At 48.0% G+C, this 22,002-nt stretch overlaps 1 protein-coding gene and 1 pseudogene across 2 annotated transcripts; both read left to right on the top strand.

Moving 5' to 3' along the window:
- Positions 1-930: 930 nt before the first annotated feature.
- On the top strand, positions 931-2,120 carry LOC130883622 (cytochrome c, somatic-like; annotated as a pseudogene).
- An 11,469-nt stretch (positions 2,121-13,589) lies between these two features.
- Mycl (MYCL proto-oncogene, bHLH transcription factor) lies at positions 13,590-20,395 on the top strand. Of its 2 annotated transcripts, none has more exons than XM_057785580.1 (3): positions 13,590-13,726; positions 14,432-14,939; positions 17,848-20,395. In XM_057785580.1, exons 2-3 carry the CDS (start codon positions 14,441-14,443, stop codon positions 18,459-18,461), a joined length of 1,113 nt encoding a protein of 370 aa, XP_057641563.1. In that variant the 5' UTR covers positions 13,590-13,726; positions 14,432-14,440; the 3' UTR covers positions 18,462-20,395. The 2 variants fall into 2 exon arrangements, with proteins under 2 accessions (XP_057641563.1, XP_057641562.1); XM_057785579.1 differs by lacking the exon at positions 13,590-13,726 and adding an exon at positions 13,864-14,069.
- The last annotated feature ends 1,607 nt before the right edge of the window (positions 20,396-22,002 follow it).

Below are 22,002 nucleotides of genomic sequence, written 5' to 3'. Positions count from 1 at the left end.
AAGAGGTTTTCTTTAAACTTATATAACAATTAACATCATTTTGCAAGAGGACACTCGAAAATACAATATGAGAGAGAGAGAGAGAGAGAGAGAGAGAGAGAGAGAGAGAGAGAGAGAGAAAGAGAGAGAGAGAGAGAGAGAGAGAGAGAGGGCCGCCTCTAGGATAACCCAACAGCTTATAAAAACACAGCCTTCCACATTTGTCAATTTTTTTTTCAAAAGACCCCAAACTCTGAGTTGAAATGTCACAACTTTTAAATGTTGCATATCAATTTGAAAGGTTTTTTAAAAGCATTGTGCAGCTTTGGGCTCTCCCACCAATGGTCTTTTGTCATAATAAAAATAAAAATTAGTGTTGAAAGATCCTTCCCTTGCCTGCTAGCGGATGTGCTGCGCACCGGATTCACCGATTCCAGCACTCTCTAGAGCAATGGAGCTCCCTCCACACTTTCCCTCCAAGGCAGAGAAACGTCTTGGAGCAGCTCAGAGTTCATTTGTCAGTTGCACTCTAGGTTGGTAGAGAAGCCATGATTCCAATCTACTCCGTGGAGACCACCTCCAATTTCGAAGAACCAAAGACTTATGGGATCATGGGCTGTTTACTAGTGCCTCTATTCAGTGATTGACGGGTGAAAGAATAAGCGAACTCCTCGGGGAGTGAAAGAGTAGCAATCCTCTTCCGGTTCGGTCTTTATCTGCTTGAGAACCACCGCCCTGAGCAGGGAACTCCCGCCAAGAATGTGCTTAGGGGGTCCTCGGTGGCTCAGCGGGGAGCGGGCCTCGCACAATGCAGGTGGTGGCTGCTCCCTCCCTTCCGTTACTTTGAGGCTCAGGACTGTCCCAGCCACTGCTTCCTGCAGAGCAGCCTTGGGCCTGCCACGTCCGGCTGCCTGCATCCCAGCTCCAGAGACCCAGGCAAAAGTGGAGGACATGGCCACAGGGAAGAGGTGCCCCTTATCAGACATGGAGCACTCGGCAGTATCTTGGCTCAGAGAGCTCATGTCCAGTCGAGGGTACATTTTCCCAGCTGTGTGACACTCGAACATACTCACTGCTGAACTTGTTAATTCCTTGTCTTTTGCTCTCCCACCTCCCTACTTCCTTCCTTGACACACAATGTCAGGGTAGTGAGGCGCGTGTGTCCCTTTAACTTAGCACCTTTTACATCACAGGGCACCTTGTTGGGTACGGAAACAGCCGCCTGAGAGCTTTGCTTGGATGAACTCATTGTGTCTAAGTGGAAGTCAGACCTGATGATACACAAGGATTTACCTGGGTTGGGGAGTGACTCAACAGGAAAGGGTGTCTTTCTTCAAGTCTGTTGATTAAGTTCAATCCCAGGATCCCACGTGTCAGGGGACTCCCACAAGTCAGACACAGACACAGACACACACACACTCACACAGACACACACACACACAGACTCACACACACACAGACACGCACACACAGACTCACACACACAGACACGCACACACAGACAGACTCACACACACATACACACTCGTGATTTTTTTAAAATATTTATTTATTTATTTATTATGTATATAATATTCTGTGTGTATGCTTGAAGGCCAGAAGAGGGCACCAGACCTCATTACAGATGGTTGTGAGCCACCATGTGGTTGCTGGGAATTGAACTCGGGACCCTTGGAAGAGCAGGCAATGCTCTTAACCACTGAGCCATCTCTCCAGCCCCCGTGATTTTTTTTTTTTTTTTTTTAAAGAAGTGTTCAGAGAGCAGGACGTCAATCTCCGGGTCACAATGATTATGGTGTTGATCACCCAGGAGCAAATTAAAAACGGATGATGTTGAGAAAGGCAAGAGGATTTTTGTTCAGAAGTGTGCCCAGTGCCACTTGGTGGACGAGGGAGGCAAGCATAAGACTGGCCCAAACCTCCATGGTCTGTTTGGGAGGAAGACAGGTCAGGCGGCTGGATTCTCGCACGCAGATGCCAACAAGAACAAAGGCATCACCTGGCGAGAGGACACCTGATGGAGTGTTTGGAGAATCCCAAAAGGTACATCCCTGGAACAGGAATGAATCATCTCTGGACTTAAAAAGAAGGGAGAGAGGGCAGACCTAATAGTTTATCTTAAAAAGGCTATTAAGGAGTAATTTATGTCTCATGATTTTTTTTTTTCTGAAGCTGAGGACCAAACCCAGGGCCTTGCGCTTGCTAGGCAAGCGCTCTACCACTGAGCTAAATCCCCAACCCCTGTCTCATGATTTTTTAATGTATACCATAATTTAATTCAATCACCAAAATTCAGATCATGAATGGCTAGGAATGTTTCTGTCACCGTCTCAGAAACGAGAAGACTGGTCTGTGTTTCAGTGTGTACTCCCTGGTCTGTAGCAGGCAATGTCCAGGAAGCAGCTGTCTATTCTTGACTCGATGCTATTTTAATTAGAATTCCCTAAGTCAAAGGATGCTGCCTTTTACCATTGAAAGGCACTTACAAAAAAAGAGAGAAAGAAAGAAAGAAAGAAAGAAAGAAAGAAAGAAAGAAAGAAAGAAAGGAAGGAAGAATTCACCTTGTTTTCCAAGTTAAGTGGCAAAAGACCAGATCTTTCTCTGGTCATACTGCTAACAGGTGGCACAGTTTAGCTACCACTTCACGGTCTCCTTGTATGCTGTGTGGGGTTTTCTGTTTGTTTGTTTGGTTGGTTGGTTGGTTTGGTTTTGGTTTGGTTTGGTTTGGTTTGGTTTGGTTTTTCAAGACAGGGTCTCTGTGTGTAGCCCTGACTATCCTGGAACTCACTCCATAGACTGGCCTCAAACTCAGAGATCCGCCTGCTTCTTCTTCCCTGGGATTAAAGGCATGCTCCCAGCACTGCTGTGTTCTGAGGCCAGCTTGGAGGCGTAGATGAAGGTGGAAGCCAACCCTGGTCCTCAGGAAGCTCCCCTTCTGATGGGAAAGCATGTTCCATCCCAGGAGATGGCTGCGAGACAAGCAGAAAGGCAGGGCTGAACCGGAACAGGTCTCTGGAGCAGGCGGCAGACCCTTCAGGCCATGCTTGGACAATAATAGCACAGCTGTGACTCATTCAAGGGGCTCCCAACAGCCTGGCCTGATGAAATGGACCAATCCCTCCCCAGGGATATCTGTGAGCGTGTCTCTGCAGACCTGGAAAAGCCCAGTCCCTCCGGACAGTGGCTGGTGTGAGAAAGACCTAAGCAGGCATTTAGATCAACCTATGGAGGAGGGGAATCAGAGATGGGAAACCCTGGTTTGTAGTTTGTGTGAGTTTGCATGCAGTAAATAGTCTTCCATGGCCAGTTTCAAGTTACCAGTTTTGAAGACAGACAGTAGCGTACTACTCTGTAAGACTCCATGCATAACAGAGAGGTGGTACCAGTTAAATAGAATAAAAATTAAAAATTTATGTTTAGAGTCATTTTTTTTTTCTAGACAGGGTTTCTCCGTAGTTTTTTTGGTTCCCGTCCTGGAACTAGCTCTTGTAGACCAGGCTGGCCTCGAACTCACAGAGATCCGCCTGCCTCTGCCTCCCGAGTGCTGGGATTAAAGGAGTGCGCCACTACCGCCCGGCTGTTTAGAGTCATATTATTTATTTTGAGACAGGGTGTCATGTGGTGTAGGCTGGTCTTGAACTCACTTCATGTCAAGAAGGACCCTGAACTTTACCTCCCAGATGCTGAGATTACAGGCGTGTGCTACTGTGCCCAGCTGCAGTCATTTTTAATAGAGTTGATTTAAGTATAAGTTTGAATGGCTTAATTTTTAATGACTGTGTTTAACAACCAGCTCCCATGAGCTCGGAAAATGCAACAAGTGGCTCTCGTCAAGCTGATACAAGCCAGCTCCCACACAGCACTGGGCATGTATCATCCCTCAGCTAGGCAGCTGTGCTCTCTCTGGCTTTATCAGCCTCCTGCTGGCTGGATTTCACCATCTCTCTAGCCTGGGTTTCCCTCTAGTGGACAGAAGAGTCATTTTCAAATAATTCTGCACCTGTGCCCAGGAGCGCAGCAGTCCAGAGCAAAGTCATGACTCATGGGCAAGAGTTTCTTTCTTTAAAAAAAAAAAAATGCTTAAATTTATGTGCCTTTGTCTGAATTTATGTGCATAAGAAAGTTCCTTCAAGCCGGGCAGTGGTGGTGCACGCCTTTAATCCCAGTACTTGGGAGGCAGAGACAGGTGGATCTCAGTGAGTTCAAGACCAGCTTGGTCTACAGAGTTCCAGGACAGCCAGGCCTGTTACACAGAGAAACCTTGTCTCAAAACACCAACAGAGAGATAGATAGATAGATAGATAGATAGATAGATAGATAGATAGATAGATAGATAGATAGATAGATAGATAGATAGATGATAGATAGATGATAGATAGATAGATAGATAGATAGATAGATAGATAAATTTCCTTAAGAAAGACCATAGTGCCACAGGGGTGGCGCACACCTTTTATCCCAGCACTTTGGAGGCAGAGGCAGACAGATCTCTCAATTGAGGCCAGTCTGGTCTACAGATACAGTTCCAGGACAGCTAGAGCTACCTACACAGAGAAACCCTGTCTCAAAAAACAGAAATCAAGCAAACAAACAAACAAAAAAGGACAATAGTTTTTCAGTTGTCCTGAGGCACTACACACCTGATATTCCATCCCTGTGAAAGGAATTGTCTCCAGAATTTCTGAAATCGTATCCCTCAACTGGAGAAATAGCTCAGTGCACAAAGCTTCTGCTATCCACTTGTGAGAACAGGAATTCAGATCCCTAGAATCCACACAGAGCCAAAGACATCGTATGTTTCTGTATTCCCAGAATGTCAGTGATGAGAAGGGCGATAAAAACAAGAGAAGCCCAGAAGGCCAAAGGGCAGCTAGTCTGGGCTAAATACCGTGATGTGCAACCCTCACACTTTTATCTCAAAGACATTGGAAGGGGACTGTGACTCAAGGTCCTCTCTGGCCTCCATACAAACGCCATGCCATGTAATCTAGTACCCTGTGTAGCAGTTCAGGATGGCTACACCAGCCCTTCAGGCTTGAGGGCCAGCCCTTCCATTCTGCTTATCAAGTCTCTCTAGGAAAGCAAACTGGAAGGGCCAGTTTGGGAAGCAAGGGTGGATGTCCACACCGAGGGGAAAGGAGCCAATCAGATCCCGAGCTGACCTCAGAACACCCCCTTCCCTCACTGTGCTTGGAATCTCCGTAGTGATCTTCCCAAACTGGAGATCCACCTGGCTTCTTCTGTCCCCAAACCCGTGACTGTCCCTCATGCTCCTTTTCAGCTTCTCTGCCAAGGAGTCAAGCCTTGACTGGGAAATCGGCAGATCATTTGCCTCAATTCCCACCCCCCCCCCAAAAAAAAGAGCAGAAAACTGACCCTTTGGAAGTTGTCTGGGCCAGGCAAGACAGCAGGCTAAGCAGACTGAGCTTTAATTCTGCATGGCACCACAGCTGGGGGTCACCACCACCTTACAGATGGGAAAACTGAGGATAGGTACAAGCTAGGCTAGTTTGACACGGCTTCCAAATGGAGATGTCGTCTGCGAAACCTGCTTCTCTATAGGAAAGCTCTTGCTGTCCCGCTGGGCCTGCCTGCTTCCTGGGGTTGTCTGCAGAGCTAAGCAGAGTCCCCAGAACCCTTTTCCCACTGCGGCTTAGGGCAAGGCCACATTCCTTAGAGGGTTCAGAGGGAAGGGGGGCTCTGCAAGGAAACCCAAGCAGAGATAACAGAGCCACTAATATGGAGTGGAAAATTAGCCCTTAATCTGGTTAAATGCTCCAAATGTTCCTTTCTCGTTCTCTTCTACCTTTCCCTTTCTTTCTTTTTTTTTATTAGCAAAAGTTACATTATTGAGATAGAATTTTCTTTTCTTTTTTTATTTTTATTTTATTTATTTATTTTTTATTCTTTCCCTTTATTTCTGTTGGGAGACGTGTGTGTGTGTGTGTGTGTTGTGTGTGTGTTGTTTTGGTTTGCAGTGCTAGGCCTCAGACTAAAGCCTTACCCATTCTACATCCCCAGCTTCTGGAATCCTCAACATCTTCAAGGCTCAGATTGAATTTTCCTCCTCCAGAAAGCCCTCCACACTCCCTGGCCCAGTCTGCAGAATGAGAGGAAGAGCCACACTGTGAGAGGAAGAGCAGGTTTCTGGCTGAGTTCACTGTGCCACGAACAGTTTGGGGAAAAGATGTTTACACTCACAAGGACAAGATGAAAGTAAGATTTTAAAAAGTTAGACACATGCCTATTATCATATATGGAATAACTCGTGCTGGGTGTAGTGTCTCATGCCTGGAATCCCAGCACCCCAGAGGCTGAGGCAGGAGGATGGAAAGATTCAAGCCAACCTGTGCTACATAGCAAGACCTTCTCAAACAAAGAGAAGATAGAGGAAGAACGGGAAAGAAAATTCACATGGATCTAAATATAGGGGCGGGAGAGATGGCCCTGTGTTCAAGAGCTCTTGTTCACAAGCAAAGGACTGGCGGTCAGGGGCCATCCAGGAGCCAGGTGCAGTCCCACACAGACCTGTAACTCCGCACTGAGAGGGGCAGATGCAAGATGATTTCCGGGGCTTGTTGACTGGCTGCCATGCTATCAAAAACACAAGTTCCAATTTCAGTGAGAGACTGTTCCTCAAAGGAAAGGAGGGATGACAGAGGAGGACACCCCATGCCTTCCTCTGGCCTCTATGCACACCTTTACACACACATGTGCATACCACACACACCTATGCACCACACACACCTATGCACCACACACACTTATGCACCACACACACACAAGACACCACACACATGCATGCACCACACACACATAGGCACCACCCATGCATGCACCATACACATAAATGCACCACACACACCTATGCACCACACACACAGACACCACATACACATATGCACCACACACACATAGGCACCACCCATGCATACACCACACACATAAATGCACCACACACACAAAGGTACCACATACACCACACACACTCATAGGCACCACACATACACATACATGCACCACACACACAGGCACCACACACATAGGCACCACACATGCATGCACCACACACATAAATGCACCACACACACATAGGCACCACATATGCATGCACCACACGCATAAATGCACCACACACACATAGGCACCACATACACCACACAACACATAGGCACCACACACACACATACATGCACCACAGGTATATAGGCACCACACACACACATGTACCACAGATACACATGCACCACACACACATAGGCACCACACACACACATGAATGCACACAAAGATCTAAATCTAAATAAAAGAACTAGAACTCTTTGAAGACCATAGGGATGAATCTATAAGGCCTCGGATTTTGCAATTGATTCTTAAATATGACATCAATATTTCTTAAGTAACAACAGCAAAAAAAAGCAAATTAGATTTTATTAAAATTAAAAACTCAGGGGCTGGAGAGATGGCTCATTGGTTAAGAGCACTGACTGCTCTTCTAGTGGTCCTAAATTCAATTCCCAGCAACCACATGGTGGCTTACAACCATCCTTAATGAGATCTGGTGCCCTCTTCTGGCCTGCAGGGATATGGGCAGAACACTGTATACATAATAAATAAATCTAAGAACAAAATAAAATAGTTATAAAAAAAAAAAAACTCAGACAGGCATGATGGCTCACACTTGTAATCCCAGCACTCTGAAAGTTGAAAAAGAAAGATTTTGACTAGTCTGGATTACATAGGCAACAAATCAGAAAAACTTCACACCCATATAATTCTTATAATTATATAAAATTATATATATATATATATATATATATAAAAAAGCAGGGTGCAGTGGAGGTTCTTGTAATCCTGAAACTTGGAAGGTGGAGGCAAGAGAATAAGGAGTTCAAAGCCAGTCTTAGCCAGGACCCTGTGTTAAAATGAAAATAAATTTAAGAGAAAGAAGAGAGAGAGAAACCTAGCAGGTCGTCTATTGTCTCACAAGCCTGAAAGCCTGAATTCATCCATTAAACCCCATGAAGGTGAAAGGAGAGAACCAACCCTGACCTCCACACGTGCGCTCCAGCACGCGTGTCCACCCACTACCACTGCCTCACTATTACATAAAGGGAAAGGGGCCGGAAGGATGACTCAGCAACTAAGAGCACTAGCTGTTCTTCCAGGAAGCAGAAGTTCAATTCGCAAGCCCCCCATGGTGGCTCACAACCATCTGTAACTCCAGTTCCAGGGGATCTGATGCTCTCTTTTGGCCTCTAAGGGCACCAGCCACACACAGAGCCCACAGAGAGACATGCAGGTCAAACACCCATATACATAAAATAAAATAATAAAAAAAATTTAAAAATAAATAAAAATTTAAACCCTGAAGCCAATTTTTCATAATTAAAAAAAACTTTTATGAACCCAAGGCACTATCAAGAACATGGGAAGAAAAGGGGCTGGGCAGGGCTAGAGAGATGGATCAGTGGTTAAGAGCATTGCCTGCTCTTCCAAAGGTCCTGAGTTCAATTCCCAGCAACCACATGGTGGCTCACAACCATCTGTAAAGAGATCTGGCGCCCTCTTCTGGCCTGAAGGCATACACACAGACAGAATATTATATACATAATAATTAAATAAATATTAAAAAAAAAAGAAAAGAAAAGGGGCTGGGCAGGTGGCTCAGTGTAAGGAGCAATCACTGTTCTTACAGAGGACCCAGGTTCAATCCCCAGCCCCTACATGGTAGCTGGCAACCATCTATAACTCCGGTACTAGGGGATCGACCCTCTTCTGACCTCTCTTACAGTGCCAAGTATGTATGTGGTGCATACACATACACACAAGCAAATACTCATACGCATAAAATAAAATCAATAAATCTAATTTTTTAAAATAAAAATTGAAAAACAAGACAGAAAGACTCATTATGCATTTGAGGAAGGCCTCCAACAAAACAAAAACAAACCCACATAGCATAGCAAACAATGAAGAATTCAAAGGGAATAGAAAAAAAAAACAGATGAAAAGGGAAATTTTTCAAGCTTTGTAATTATTGGGAGAACAGGGAGCTACAAAAGAAAACATTGAGGGAAGTGTGGCATCATGTTCCAGACCTGTGGTTCCAGCATGCAGGGGACTAACCTGGGCTCTACTATTATAAAGTCAAACCCTGCCTGAAAAACACAACAAAATAAAACAAAAGCAGAAAAGAAAAAGTGGGGAGAGAAGAGAAAGAGAGGGAATATTTAGGAAATGAAGAAAAACATTTAAGAAATACAAAACTATAATGGTAAAAAATAATTAGTAACCCCACAAAAATCCTGAGCTTCATTGTTCATAGTTTGAATGGGGGAAGGAGGTCATGATCTGGTAAGGTATGATCACAGAACCATTATCCAAATGACTGAACTCAACTCTAGCCCTATATCACCTGTCCCAGAGATCAGACTGATACCAGATGACTCAAAGCACCAATTTTTAATCACATGGCTGATCTCTCTGGCATGAGTCATATTAACTTTGTAAGGATCTACCACGAATCACCTTATTAGTACAAACTATCTGGGGGCCACCATGAATAACGAACACACTCTGAAACTTGGGGAATTCCAAGACTCACTTCCTGCCTCCCAAGGACAAAGTCTAGTCAAATTCTTTATTACAGTAGACTCACACAAGAGCACATTGTTGAGTTCAGAATGTCAGAGTACAACCTCAAACTGTTCAGAAAAACAGGTGACATACAAAGGCTTGTAGAACAAATGATGTCAGACGTCTCAGCACACCACTGGTCGCCAGGAAACAAGGAAACAACACCTTCACAATTCTCAGGGGAAATCTAAAATTTTATACCAAGCCAAACTATCCACCAAAATTGAGGTTATGATAAACAGCGTTTCAGAAAGGCTGCATCTCAGAATCTTATTTCCAAGTACACTTTCTCAGGCAGATGTTGGGTGCTGTGCTTCACCAGGGTGAGGAAGTAAATCAAGAAAGAGGAAGAATTGAGTTCTGAATGACAGGCCATCAACGCAGAACAGAAGTAGCGGGGATTTCCAGGATCAGAGAGAGGGGAAGTTCTAGTCTGAGAGTGGTGAAGCTGGCCAAGAAACCATGAAGTTCAGATTCCGATAGGAAGACGAATGGTTCCCAGACAGTGGTTCCAAGAAAAGAGAAATGTAACTGACAGATTGATAACTCGGTATGCTGGGCTGAATGAAGTAATCTTTGTAGCTGGTGTCTGGTCTGAATGGGAGGCAGGTGTTAACACCTAATAAGTCCATAGAAACAAAAGTGAAGCAATTCAATGCTGAAGAAATGTTTTAAAAGGAGTGCTAAAGTCGGGCTGGTAACACACACACAGAGAAAGAAAGAGAGAGAGAAAGAGAGAGAGAGCGCTGAGCCAAGTGGGCAAGATAGTTCAGCAGGTAGCAACACTTCCATGCAAACCTGACCACCTGAATTTGATACCCAGGAGCCCACAGAGGAAGAAGTAAACTGACTCCCAAAAGTTGTCCTTTGACCCGCACACTTAGAGGTAGTGGCAAGCATGTCAGTACTCACACACATACCCCTAACTACTTTCTAATTACAGGCAATAATAAAGTTAAATTAAATGTAGTCCTAAGGCTTGAAGGCCAGCACTCGGAGTTACCTAACTAGCTCTTTTTTTTAAGTAACCATATAGTCAATGTCCATGCTATTTTGACTATATGGTTATACTGCAACTAAATGCATAAATCACCTCTCTCTGTCTCACTCTCTCTCTTCCCTTAGGATTGCCATGAGTTCAAAGCCAGTCTGGGCTATGGAATGAGACCCCATCTCAAAGCAAAACAAAAATAAATAAGTAAATGATAGATAATTCCAGTACTTGGGAGGTTGAGACAGAAGGATTGACACACATTCCAGGCCAGCTTGGGTTCAATAAGACCCTGTTTCAAAAACAAAACAAACAAAAATCTCACCTAGATAAATAACATCTTAAAAAACGGAGACCATGCCAGTACATGGGAGTGGAGGCAGGAGGATCAGGCGTTCAAGGCAGTCTTAATTACATAGTGCGTATAAAGGACAGCCTGCACTAGATGAGACTCTGTCTCAAAGCAATAAAAACAGAACATCAAGGCACCTACTGTCAAACCCAGTGACCAGAGTTTAATTCCCAGAACCCACATGGCAGAAGAAAAGTACTGCCTCCCACAAATTGTCTTCTGACCTCCACAAAACCCCCTGCCATGTGTGTGTGTGTGTGTATACATGTATAATGTATATGCATATTTTTAATGAATTAGAACAACAACAACCAAATTGCAGATAATTTGGATGTCTCTAGGGTAGTATTTGTTACCTTGGTGAACGTTCTGGGTCCAGACATTAACTCAGAAACCACAGTTGTTAGTCCTAAAAGCAGCAGCGTCTCCTCGGAACAGACACACATTAACCAGGCTCCTGAGACTGATATTTCAAATCAGATGCCAATTCATTAATTTATAAGGGGAAGTGGGGCTTTGGAACAGCCTGGATTTCTCTGTTTGTTGCTGAGTGCATTCTCTCCCAGTGGGCGGATTCACAAGGAGGGCAGAACAGCTTTCTGAGAACTGCTGTGTGACCCAGAGCGTAAGTAAGGTGGGAGGATGAATTGTGGGGCTCCAAAATAGGATGCCTCCATCTCCCCAGTCTCTGAGGCAGCATTTTCATAGCCAGAGACATCTTGATAGATGCTGGTGATTACCGTGGCAACCCTCCTTGACCTCTGACTTTCTCTGCTGCTCAAACTCTTTTGACTAGCACCAATACTTTCCTAGCTATAGTAATACTTTTGGCCTGGGGATATGGCTCAGGAGTAGAGCCTTTGTCCAGCTTACATCAGGCCTAGGTTCAAGTCCCACCACTGAAGAAAAATCATTTTATTTTTGAGACAGGGTTTCAATATGTTGCCCAATGCTCAGTGATCCTCCTGTGGTTAGTTTCCCAAGTAGCTAGGATTACAGGCGTGTGCTACTGTCCCCTCATTACATTAATATTGTCAATCAGGCAGTAGTCTAGATTGTCTCCAGCAAGGGAATTGGTACATCGTCGTGTTACAGTTAGAAGTTTGTGTTGGGATTATAGCATAAGCCACCATACCTGGTGCTGTATAGTCAGTTCTAGGCCAGCCTGGGCAACAGAATGAGATTCTGTCTAAATAAATAAATAAATAAATAAATCGAATAACCAAGTAGGCCCATTTTCCAAGTATACATTCCTAGCCTCCTATGAATTCTATGCAACAAATTCTTCCTGCTTATATTGGTGTCTGTCATCATAACTAAAACCCCTGGCCTCTACTGCAGCCACCCCAGACAACATCCCAGACACCAAAATGAAGTCTAGTCTCTCTGCACCAGGGCTGCAATCAAACTCGGAGCCTTTTCTGGGCCTCTTGGTACAACACAGAACAGGACATACAGGTCGTCTCAATAAAATCTGGTTGGCTAGGTCACTCAGAAATCAGTGCACAAATACTGCCAGCCATCATTTTAGATGCTGGGATTACAAAGCAACTAAGAGCCAATTCCTGCCTTCAAGGATGTCCCAAACACACCTTAGACACAACAAACAGAACACAGAGAGTCACACACACCCCTGCCTTCTCACCCAACTCATGGGTCATCTCACACCTCCTGTTCCCTGCCCCAAAACAAAGGGAAGTGTTTGTACTTTTGGCTTCAGTCTGTGGGGATGGCAACAGCGTGGAGTTTGGACTAGTCAGACAAAAAGGGTGGGAGGAAGAGAAAGATGGCAGACAACCAGACACCAGACCTTGATGCCAGGTGGAAGATTCTAGATGTGTTGGCTGCTATCCTAAGTTCCTTGGACCTAAATCTCAGGCTGTATAGCTTCTTCCTTTCTCTGAAGGTAGCCTGTGTAGGATAACACAAAGGAATTATATCGCCATCATCTTGGCCAGGGTTTCCAGGCAAAGCTTCAAGTACCTTGAGCCCACAGCTAGAAGTGCAAAACAGAGGCCAGAATGAAGTTACTACACCCCTAGGCCCCTATCTCTAGAACAGCTCTTAGGAGAGTTTTGTGTAGAGGATGATTATTGAGAGTCAAGGAAGTGAAGGAGGGGTCAAGTGTCAGTTATGACCTGGAAGGGGCATCTCACTATCCACCCGAGGCTAAGCTGGTGCTGGTGCTGTTGGTATTCTCACACGTCCCTTCCCAAGATGCTCTTTTTAGTAAACAAATTCTCCCAAGCGACCCTCTGAAGTTATGGCCATCCCTTCATCTCACACGTAAAACCGAGGCTCAGAGACGTTCTGTACTGCAGGCTTCATAACCCGGAATCTTCCCTTGCTGTTCAGGTTTGAGACACCCTGCTAAGAAATGGGCTAACGGTTGCTGAAGCAATGGGTTAATTCAAAATTCCGGGTTCAGTGCAAGGGCCGCCAGGTGGCGCGGTGGAGGTGCAATGTGTCCTCCCCCCGCCCTACCCCACCTCTGTCAGGGGTGGGACGCACCTGAACCCTTTGGGGCGCACCCTGGGAAGTAGGCTATCAGGGTGGGGCGGGGAGCAGCTCTAGGCCCTGGGTCTGAGTAGGCGGAGAGAGCGGCTTTAGTTAGGTCGCCGGGACCGCAGAAGCCTCTCTGAAGAGTCACGCCTCCACCAGGAGACTGCGGGGCTGCATCAGCTCTTCTGCTCTGCGCTCCCCAGCGTGCAATTTATTAGGGGGGCTTCAAGGGATAGAATAGAAACGATCAGTGCAGCCAGGAGGTGGGGCCAGCCCCACCTGTCGCCAGCGGAGAGAGGGGAGGGAGGGAGGGGGTGGGGCTTGTCTCCTAGGGACCACCCCCCCTCCTGGTCCCCGAGCCCCGGGCACGCGACGAGATATAAAGCAGTCGGGAAACAATGCGCCTGCAGATCGCGCTCCCGCGTCGATCCCGGGAGCGTCCTGGCTGCCGTGTGCGAGCGAGGCGGGGGGAGCGCGCGCAGGGGGCGCGCTCGTGAGTGCGGGGCCGCGCGCTCGGTGGCGCGCATGTGTCTGTGTGCGGGCTGCCGGGCTTCCCCGAGCCGGCGGGGAGCCGCTCCGCTCCAGGTGGCGGGCGGCGGGAGCGAGGTGAGGCTGCGGGTGGCCCAGGCGCGGGTCCCCGTGGGACGGGCGGTCTACAAGGCTGCAGGCTGCCTTCGAGACAGCGCGCCCCCGCCCGGCCCTGCTGTGCCCCAGGAGCTGCGCTCCGGGCGGTGCTGGCAAAGTTTGCTTTGAACTCGCTCCCCGCAGCTTGGCCGGCCCGCTGCGAGCTGCCCTGAGCGTGCTGACCCCAGGCCAGGCTCCCCAGGACCAGGGACCAGGGCGCGGGTTGCCAGCCGGTGGGCCTGGGGAGGGACCGGAGCCCCGCAGCCGGCTGCAGCGAGGGTCTCGGAGCCGCCTCTTCCCTCGGCCGGCGCTGCAGTCAGCACGTTTCTCCTTCCCTCCCGCAGGGAGCGGACATGGACTTCGACTCGTACCAGCACTATTTCTACGACTATGACTGCGGAGAGGATTTCTACCGCTCCACGGCGCCCAGCGAGGACATCTGGAAGAAATTCGAGCTGGTGCCGTCGCCCCCCACGTCGCCGCCCTGGGGCTCGGGTCCCGGCGTCGGGGACCCAGCCTCTGGGATTAGTCCCGGGGAGCCTTGGCCCGGAGGGGGTGCCGGGGACGAGGTGGAATCTCGGGGCCATTCGAAAGCTTGGGGCAGGAATTATGCTTCCATCATCCGCCGTGACTGCATGTGGAGCGGCTTCTCTGCCCGGGAACGGCTGGAGAGAGTAGTGAGCGACCGACTCACCCCAGGCGCGCCCCGGGGGAACCCGCCCAAAGCGCCCGCCACCCCGGACTGCACTCCCAGCCTGGAAGCCAGTAGTAACCCGGCGCCTGCCCCCCCGTGTCAGCTGGGCGAACCCAAAACTCAGGCCTGCTCCGGGTCCGAGAGCCCCAGCGACTCCGGTAAGGACCACCCCGGGCTAGTTAAGAGGGAGGCATCCCATGGGTGGCCAGAGCTCTACAGCTGTCTGAGGTCAAGAATTGGGTCTTAAACCTTCCCATCACCTCCCCATTTTCTGACTGAAGCTGTCGGTGTAGCCCCCAGCTGTGTCTGTCTGGCACGTGGGTGTGTTGGTAAACAGTTTGGAGAAGTGGGGAGGGAGCCAGCGTCCCTCTGATGGTGATTGGAGCCCCAGGGGACAGGGGCGACATGCTGAGGGCTGGCGCTTAGAGAGGACAATACTGGGGTTGAACTGTAGGGGATTTCTGTCTTTGGAAGGTTTAAAAGGGTGCCCTTAAGAGTCACTTCAAGCTTGAAGCTTTTTTGTTGCTGCCTCTTTCTCTGGGAAACTCACACTTCCCTAAGGGAGAAAAGACTAAGGAACCTTTTGTGCAGAACCAAAGTCTTCATCCTCTCGGAAACCTCTATCTCCTGCTTGCGTTACCTTAAGTTAAGTTGCTTAGTCTCCCCTCCTACCCCAGTTCCACTGATTACCACTTATGCACCCTCATCACCAGTGACCTATGAGACAGGTGGGGGAAGAATAAACGCTCCTCTTAACGGATGGGAAAACCGAGGCTTAGAGACAGGAAATCCGAGTGAGCCCCAGCCTCCTGCTGTCTATCCAGCTTCTTTTCCTCAACCCCATTCTCCCCTGATATTTAGAGGGAATATTTATTCCCCGCAGCTTATTTGGGAAAGGCTCCACCATGCCTGTTGCTTTGGATTTAGCTAGTGTTCAAGCTCCCTCCCAGCACATCTGTGGGCTTCAGCTGCTCCGCTGCATTCAACAAATGTTCAGTGATTCCTACTTTGTCCCACCTCTGGGAGAAGAGCTGCCGTTGAGGTAACGGTCATAGTGCTCCAGGCCTCCCTCCGTGCTGATGAAGGGCACAGTTCGCTAAGGTCAGACCACCCAGCCTCTTAGCCCCCTCCCTACTCATGAGAAGGACTGGAGTGGGTGCTATTGCAGGTGCAGAGGGAGGCTTTGGGCACAGTCACTAATAGTGAAAAGTCACTGCAGCGATAAAAAATACCTTACATGGGTATTTGGTAGGGGACTGGGGAGTTGGCTGTGGAAGCTGTTGTACATTTATTGGGGGGGGGGGTAAGAAGAACACAATTAAAAGTCGCTTTTTCTTCGATCCATTGTGATAAAAATCATTTTTAACCTGCAACAAGAGCTTGTGTGTTTGTCTAACGGCTCGAATGGGAATCTTGAGATCAAGAAACTAATGAAGATGCAGCTCTACCAGGGGGGTTAGAGTAGAAAGCTCATCATCTTGGAAGTTTGGAGTTCTTTATCTGCGGTCCAGACCGCTATCAAAATGACAGGGAGCGGGTCTGCTCTGGGCCTCCGTTTCTTCTGGTGAAAATGAGGAGGGATGGACTTGGTTGTCCCGCTTGAGGACATCCCTTATCTTGTGGAATCTGAGACTATGTTCTGCAAAGGAGAATGGTGTCTTAAATGATACCTTCCTTAGATACAGCCCTGTGTGCTGTGAGATTTAACAATGAAAAATAAAGGCTTGGGATGTACAGAAACTTGAATCATTTTCTGACCTGCCCTTTAACCTGAACCTGTTTGTGGGCTCCTGGTTCACTCTCTGGCCACATGGCCTAGAACAAAATGCAACAGATTGCAAACAATGAGGGGGTGGGGTGGGGAGTGTGACTGACGGCACAGATCAGCCAATAGGGATTGGGGCTGAGGAAAACAGCATTCCAAACACTCCTTAGCCAGCCAATCACAGGCTTTGAGGCCAGGGGGCTGAATGGTCAGGTTTTATTAATGGAGAAATAATGCGATTGTCCACACAATGGAAACCTTCCTGACAAAGGGGCTCAAGCCTCCTGATATGCAAAAGAGGCAGAGATTGGAGCTCTTCTGTTGTCAGCCAGAATGCTTCCAAGGTGGCCTTCTGTATTGAGGGCTGCAGAATGTGGGGAGCAGGAGGTCTTTCCCTGATTGCCTGACCAGATTGGGTTCATCTCACAGACCCTCCAGCTAGGGAATGGTACAGACACTTCTTGGTATCTCTGAGTCCCTGGCATGTTGGCCCTTTTATCTGGGTCATTCTGCTGTTCCTTCTCTGCCTCTGGTGCAGCTTGTTGGGAAACGGTTGTTTTTGTACCTTTGTGAAGTTCCCAAGGCTCTTGTGACCTGTGATTATAAATCCAACCCTCTTCTGGTCCAGAGGTGGGGGTGGGGCAGGTGACCTATACGTGATGGATGGCTTTAGAAACCCATTGAACCCGGGGACAAAATGCTCCTGAGGGAGACCCTTCCCCTCCCCTCTGTGGCTGGAGAGAACCGGTTGTCACCCTCCCTCCTCCGGCGTCTTCAGCTGAAAGGATGGTAGAACAGAGAGGTGGGGAATAATAGGATTTATAACTTGTGAAAAGTAACAATTCCCAAGCGCAGGCTGTGCTGGGCAGGAACAAAGGGCAACTCTGCCCACAGACCCCTCATTTACAATTCTGATGGGGCATGAAAGAGCCCTAATGGGGAAGATCTTTATAGCTAAACTTTGTCCTAGGCCACTGGCTCTTTCCATCTCCTCAGTGGGGGAGGAGGGAGCTTGTGCAGACTGGGGGCTGTTGGCTGAGGTCTGCCTTTTGTTCTTATCCAAGCCTTGTACAGAAGGAAACTGGAGACTGTTTTCCTTGTTTATTTCCCCCTTCACGCTGCCATTTTCCTAGAATAAATGAGTTGGCGGTCTCTCTCCTCACTTCAGTTTGGTGATAACTAAATCATGGACACATCACCTACTCTCACAAGCCGAGACATTGCGAACTGAGGCTGTAGGGTGTGTGTATATGTGTTCCTCATGGGATATGTTTCTTCTCTTCCTATCTCTTCTTGGACAGAGGGCGAAGAAATCGATGTGGTAACGGTGGAGAAGAGGCGGTCTCTGGACATCCGAAAGCCAGTCACCATCACGGTGCGAGCAGACCCCCTGGACCCCTGCATGAAACATTTCCACATCTCTATCCACCAGCAGCAGCATAACTACGCTGCCCGCTTTCCTCCAGAAAGTTGCTCTCAGGAGGGGGCTCCAGAGAGGGCTCCCCAGGAATCAGAGGCTCCAGAGGTAGAAGCTCCCAAGGGGAAAGAGGAAGAAGAGGAGGAAGAGGAGGAGGAAGAGATTGTGAGCCCCCCACCTGTAGAAAGCGAGACTCCCCAGTCCTGCCACCCAAAACCTGTCAGTTCTGACACTGAGGATGTGACCAAGAGGAAGAACCATAACTTCTTAGAACGAAAAAGGAGGAATGACCTCCGTTCGCGGTTCCTGGCCCTGAGGGACCAGGTGCCCACCCTGGCCAGCTGCTCTAAGGCCCCCAAAGTCGTGATCCTAAGCAAGGCCTTAGAGTACTTGCAAGCTCTGGTGGGGGCTGAAAAGAAGATGGCCACAGAGAAAAGGCAGCTCCGGTGTCGGCAGCAGCAGCTGCAGAAAAGAATTGCGTACCTCAGTGGCTACTAACCTACCAAAAGCCTGACTTCTCTGTCACACACACACATGCACGCATGCACACACATGTTTATTTTCTATCTTCTCTCTCCCTTTTAGTAATTTGCACATTTTGGTTACAGCAGGGCAGACTGGACAGTCGATCCCAGAATGCATTGCAGCCAGTGCACACACAATAAGGGCTTGCATTCTTGGAAACCTCGAAACCCAACTCGCCCTCTTGCCTGACTCATGGGAGTGCTGTCTTCTGTGGCGCCTTTGGCGGCTGACTGAGGAGACTCGGGGTCTGCCTAGCTCACTGGCTTCAGAGGAAAGGCTGATGGATGCTATGCAACAGGTGGTGGACGATGCCAGGGGCTGCAGCCTGCGTGAAATCTCACACTGTGCTAGAGCTTTAGGCTGGGAAAGGATGCTGCTCCCATTGGTGTCTCGGGATGACACAAGGACAGCTGGGCCTGGAGACTGTCCCTGACGCCCTGTTTTCCAGGACACAAGCGAGCTGTCCTGGGTGAAGACAAGCTTGCAGTCTTGATCAGCATGGACCATTACCTCACTGTCAGACACTTTACAGTGGCTGAGGAGTGGAAACCTTTAAGATACTTTAGGACATTAGGCCACACCCTTCCCTCCACTCTCAACGCTATGACTTTGAAAACATTTAAAGGGCTGGGGCCTATAGAGTCTTTGTCTCAGAACTCTCTGAGCCTTCTCAGTGAGAGACCTGCCTATCCTTACAAGGTAGTTTGTTTGTTTGTTTGTTTGTTTCTGCCTTTGTTATGCAGTTGGCACCACAGCACCCTTTCAGACAGATCAGAAATATTTCTGCAGGACTTGCGAAAATGATTCATGGGAAAACCTTGGCATCCTGGCTCATGAACATCTTCCTTGCCCGTGTGTTTTCTGCAGGGCCATTTGAAGCCCAGCTTGGAACCTTCTCTCAAGGCAGACACAAAGAGCCCAGGAGGAAGTGCCCGACCACTTCCTCTTTCCCTCCTGCCTCTCAAGTCAGTTCTTGATTTTTGACGAAATTCTGCAGGAACAGTGTAAACCTGTCCTTCTGAAGCAACTTCAAGGAGTTTGCTGGCTCTGAAGCCACCATCCTGGTTCTCTGGGCCACCTCCTTCTCCCAGAATCTGGGCCTGATAGATACTCTGGGGGGAGCTGCTGGAATTCATCGGGTGTCCCAGAAGGTACATGTGGGTTGTCAAGATGCCCTAGGAGCAGAGCTCAGCCAACCCCAACTGGTTTTGCTCCAGCTGTGTTCTGCAGCACCAGGTGGAACCTAGGTACAGCCCTCAATAGGGAAAGTCACCCAAGCTAGCGGTGGTCATGTGGGCGTCCTCAGGAGATCCTAAACTTTGTCTGAACGAAGAGTCAACCTTTTCGGAACTCTGCCCAGAAAGGCCAATTCCTTCCTGCTGGTCCTGCGTTTGGAAGTAGGGGAACAGTGTGGGGGGTGAACAGATGGTAAATACTACCTGTGCCTCTCAAAGACCAGCTGCCACTTCCAGATCTGCCCACCACGATGGCTTGGCATTACTTCCTGGCCTCAGAGAAAGCTTTGGAAGTAGCCATTCTGCCTGCTGGGGCAGGACTTTCAGGCACCAAAGGGCTCCCGGGACTCTGTTGGAAGGGTAAGTGGGAAGCAGGCTACTGAAGACTCATCTGAACGGCTTGTATTCTATAAGCTGCTGCTGGGTTACGTGCTGCGCGAGTTTTTTTTTTTTTTTTTTTAATACTGTATTTTTGTATGCTTTTTGCAAAGTGGTGTTAACTGTTTTTGTACAAGAAAAAAAAAACACAAAAACCTCCTGTTGCAAGGGTCTGGTTTATTTTGAAAGGCAAGTTTACCTGAAATTTTGTATTTAGTTGTAATCATTAATTGCTTGATTTTAAACTGTTGCCTTCTGGGACATCTTCTAATAAAAGATTTCTCAAAAATGTCAGAGTGGGGGTAGCATATGCCATCTGAGTCCTCCCGAACCGGAGAAAACTATTTCAGAGTAGCCACAAGCCATCTGGGTGGCTGCATTTTTCTACCACGTTGCTAACCTGGTCATTCCACTCTGGGTCCCCGAATGCCCTTTCAGACATGCCTAAACAATGTCCTGTCTGCTCAGGGCTCAGGGTTCAGTGAAAACAAAATTCCCTGGTGAATTGCAGAGTGCTGAGCTGTACGTTCCAAGGCTGGAAGCCCCGGCTGTGCCGTGGCTGTGGCCTTTACTTTTGTCTTTCTGAATCCTCGATGCCTTATCTGTGAGATGAGTAGAAAGAGTTCCCTGGGTTTTTGCGGGTTTCAAGTGAGGTTGTAGATTTTTAATTTCTTTCTAAGTTATACAGCCTCATACGGGACTGTTCTTACGGAGTCCTGGTTTTATTTGGTTTTTGTCTTTTGTGTGGGGGGTTGTTATTAATTATTTTATTTTATTTTGAGATAGGGTCTGTCTCTCTACACATAATCCTGGCTGGAACTTACTGGAATTCTCAGACATCTGCCTGCCTCTGCCTCCCACATGCTGAGTTTAAAGGCATGTACCATCATGCTCAGCTTGTTTTTGGTCTTTTGAGACTGGGTTTTATTATTATATAGCCTTGGTTGGCCTACATAGACCAGAATGGCCTTGAACTCAGAGAGCATCTACCTGCCTCTGCCTCCTAGGTACTGGGACTAACGGTGTACAACATCACACCTAGCTTCATAAAACATTTGTAGGATGGTTTTATTTCCCTATCTATCTGTATGCCCGTCCGTCCGTCCATCCATCCATCCATTCATCTATCTGGTTTCTCAGGGTTTCTGTGTAGCCCTGGTTGTCCTGTAATTGACTGTGAGGACCAGACTGGCCTCAAAATCACAGAGATATGCCTCCCTCTGCCTCCTGAGTGCTGGGATCAAAGGTATGAGTCACCACCACCCAGCTAGCTGTAGGATGGTTTTAAAACAATTCTCTGAGAATTTCTGGTGTAATGATTTGTTTTGTTTTCTCTCTCAATTAATGAAAGGAAAATTAAGGCTCTGCAGAGTTCTCCCATTAATTGTTGTGAATGCAAGGGGAGAGGATTTGTCCATAGCCCTTCCTCCTGGATCACTGCCTATCCCTAGAGCCAGAGGTCGTTATCCTTTACATGATTCTGATCAGCTCTTTTGATATGGGAAGTGCCGAATAGGAATAGGAGATTCCACAGTCAGTTGCTTGTTCCACTGCCTCTGTTTGGGGCCACTGTGCCTGGCCCTTTCTGGGATGAAGTGAAACAAATGTCCCAAGAGCAGCCTGCCACCCCGCAGCAGCATCTGTGGCCTGGGTTGGATCATTTCACTCCAAAGATGCCCTCTGTGAAAAGAGAACAGTTGCTATTCAAAATGCCATGGACACCATGGGGGAGAGAAGGCCGCTTGGGTCTCCACTAATCCTACCTTACAGTTGGGGCCTCACTGCCTGCCTTAATGCCTGGATGCCTGTGGAGCTTCTCTTGGGGCTTAGGACACACAGTAGTAGAGCACCTGTTGGCGTGTGCAAAGCCCTAAGTTCAATCTCAGGCAGCATCAAAAATG

The sequence above is a fragment of the Chionomys nivalis genome, chromosome 11 (assembly GCF_950005125.1).
Source record: "Chionomys nivalis chromosome 11, mChiNiv1.1, whole genome shotgun sequence".
NCBI lineage: Eukaryota > Metazoa > Chordata > Mammalia > Rodentia > Cricetidae > Chionomys > Chionomys nivalis.
This window is presented reverse-complemented; position numbering and strand designations above follow the sequence as displayed.

Bases quoted from the DNA above. Each gene is read 5' to 3' on its own strand.
- Mycl (XM_057785579.1), top strand. From the start codon at position 13,989: ATGTGTCTGTGTGCGGGCTGCCGGGCTTCCCCGAGCCGGCGGGGAGCC. The intron at 14,070-14,431 runs GTGAGGCTGCGG...TCCCTCCCGCAG, and splicing joins TGGCGGGCGGCGGGAGCGAG to GGAGCGGACATGGACTTCGA. The intron at 14,940-17,847 runs GTAAGGACCACC...CTTCTTGGACAG, and splicing joins CGAGAGCCCCAGCGACTCCG to AGGGCGAAGAAATCGATGTG.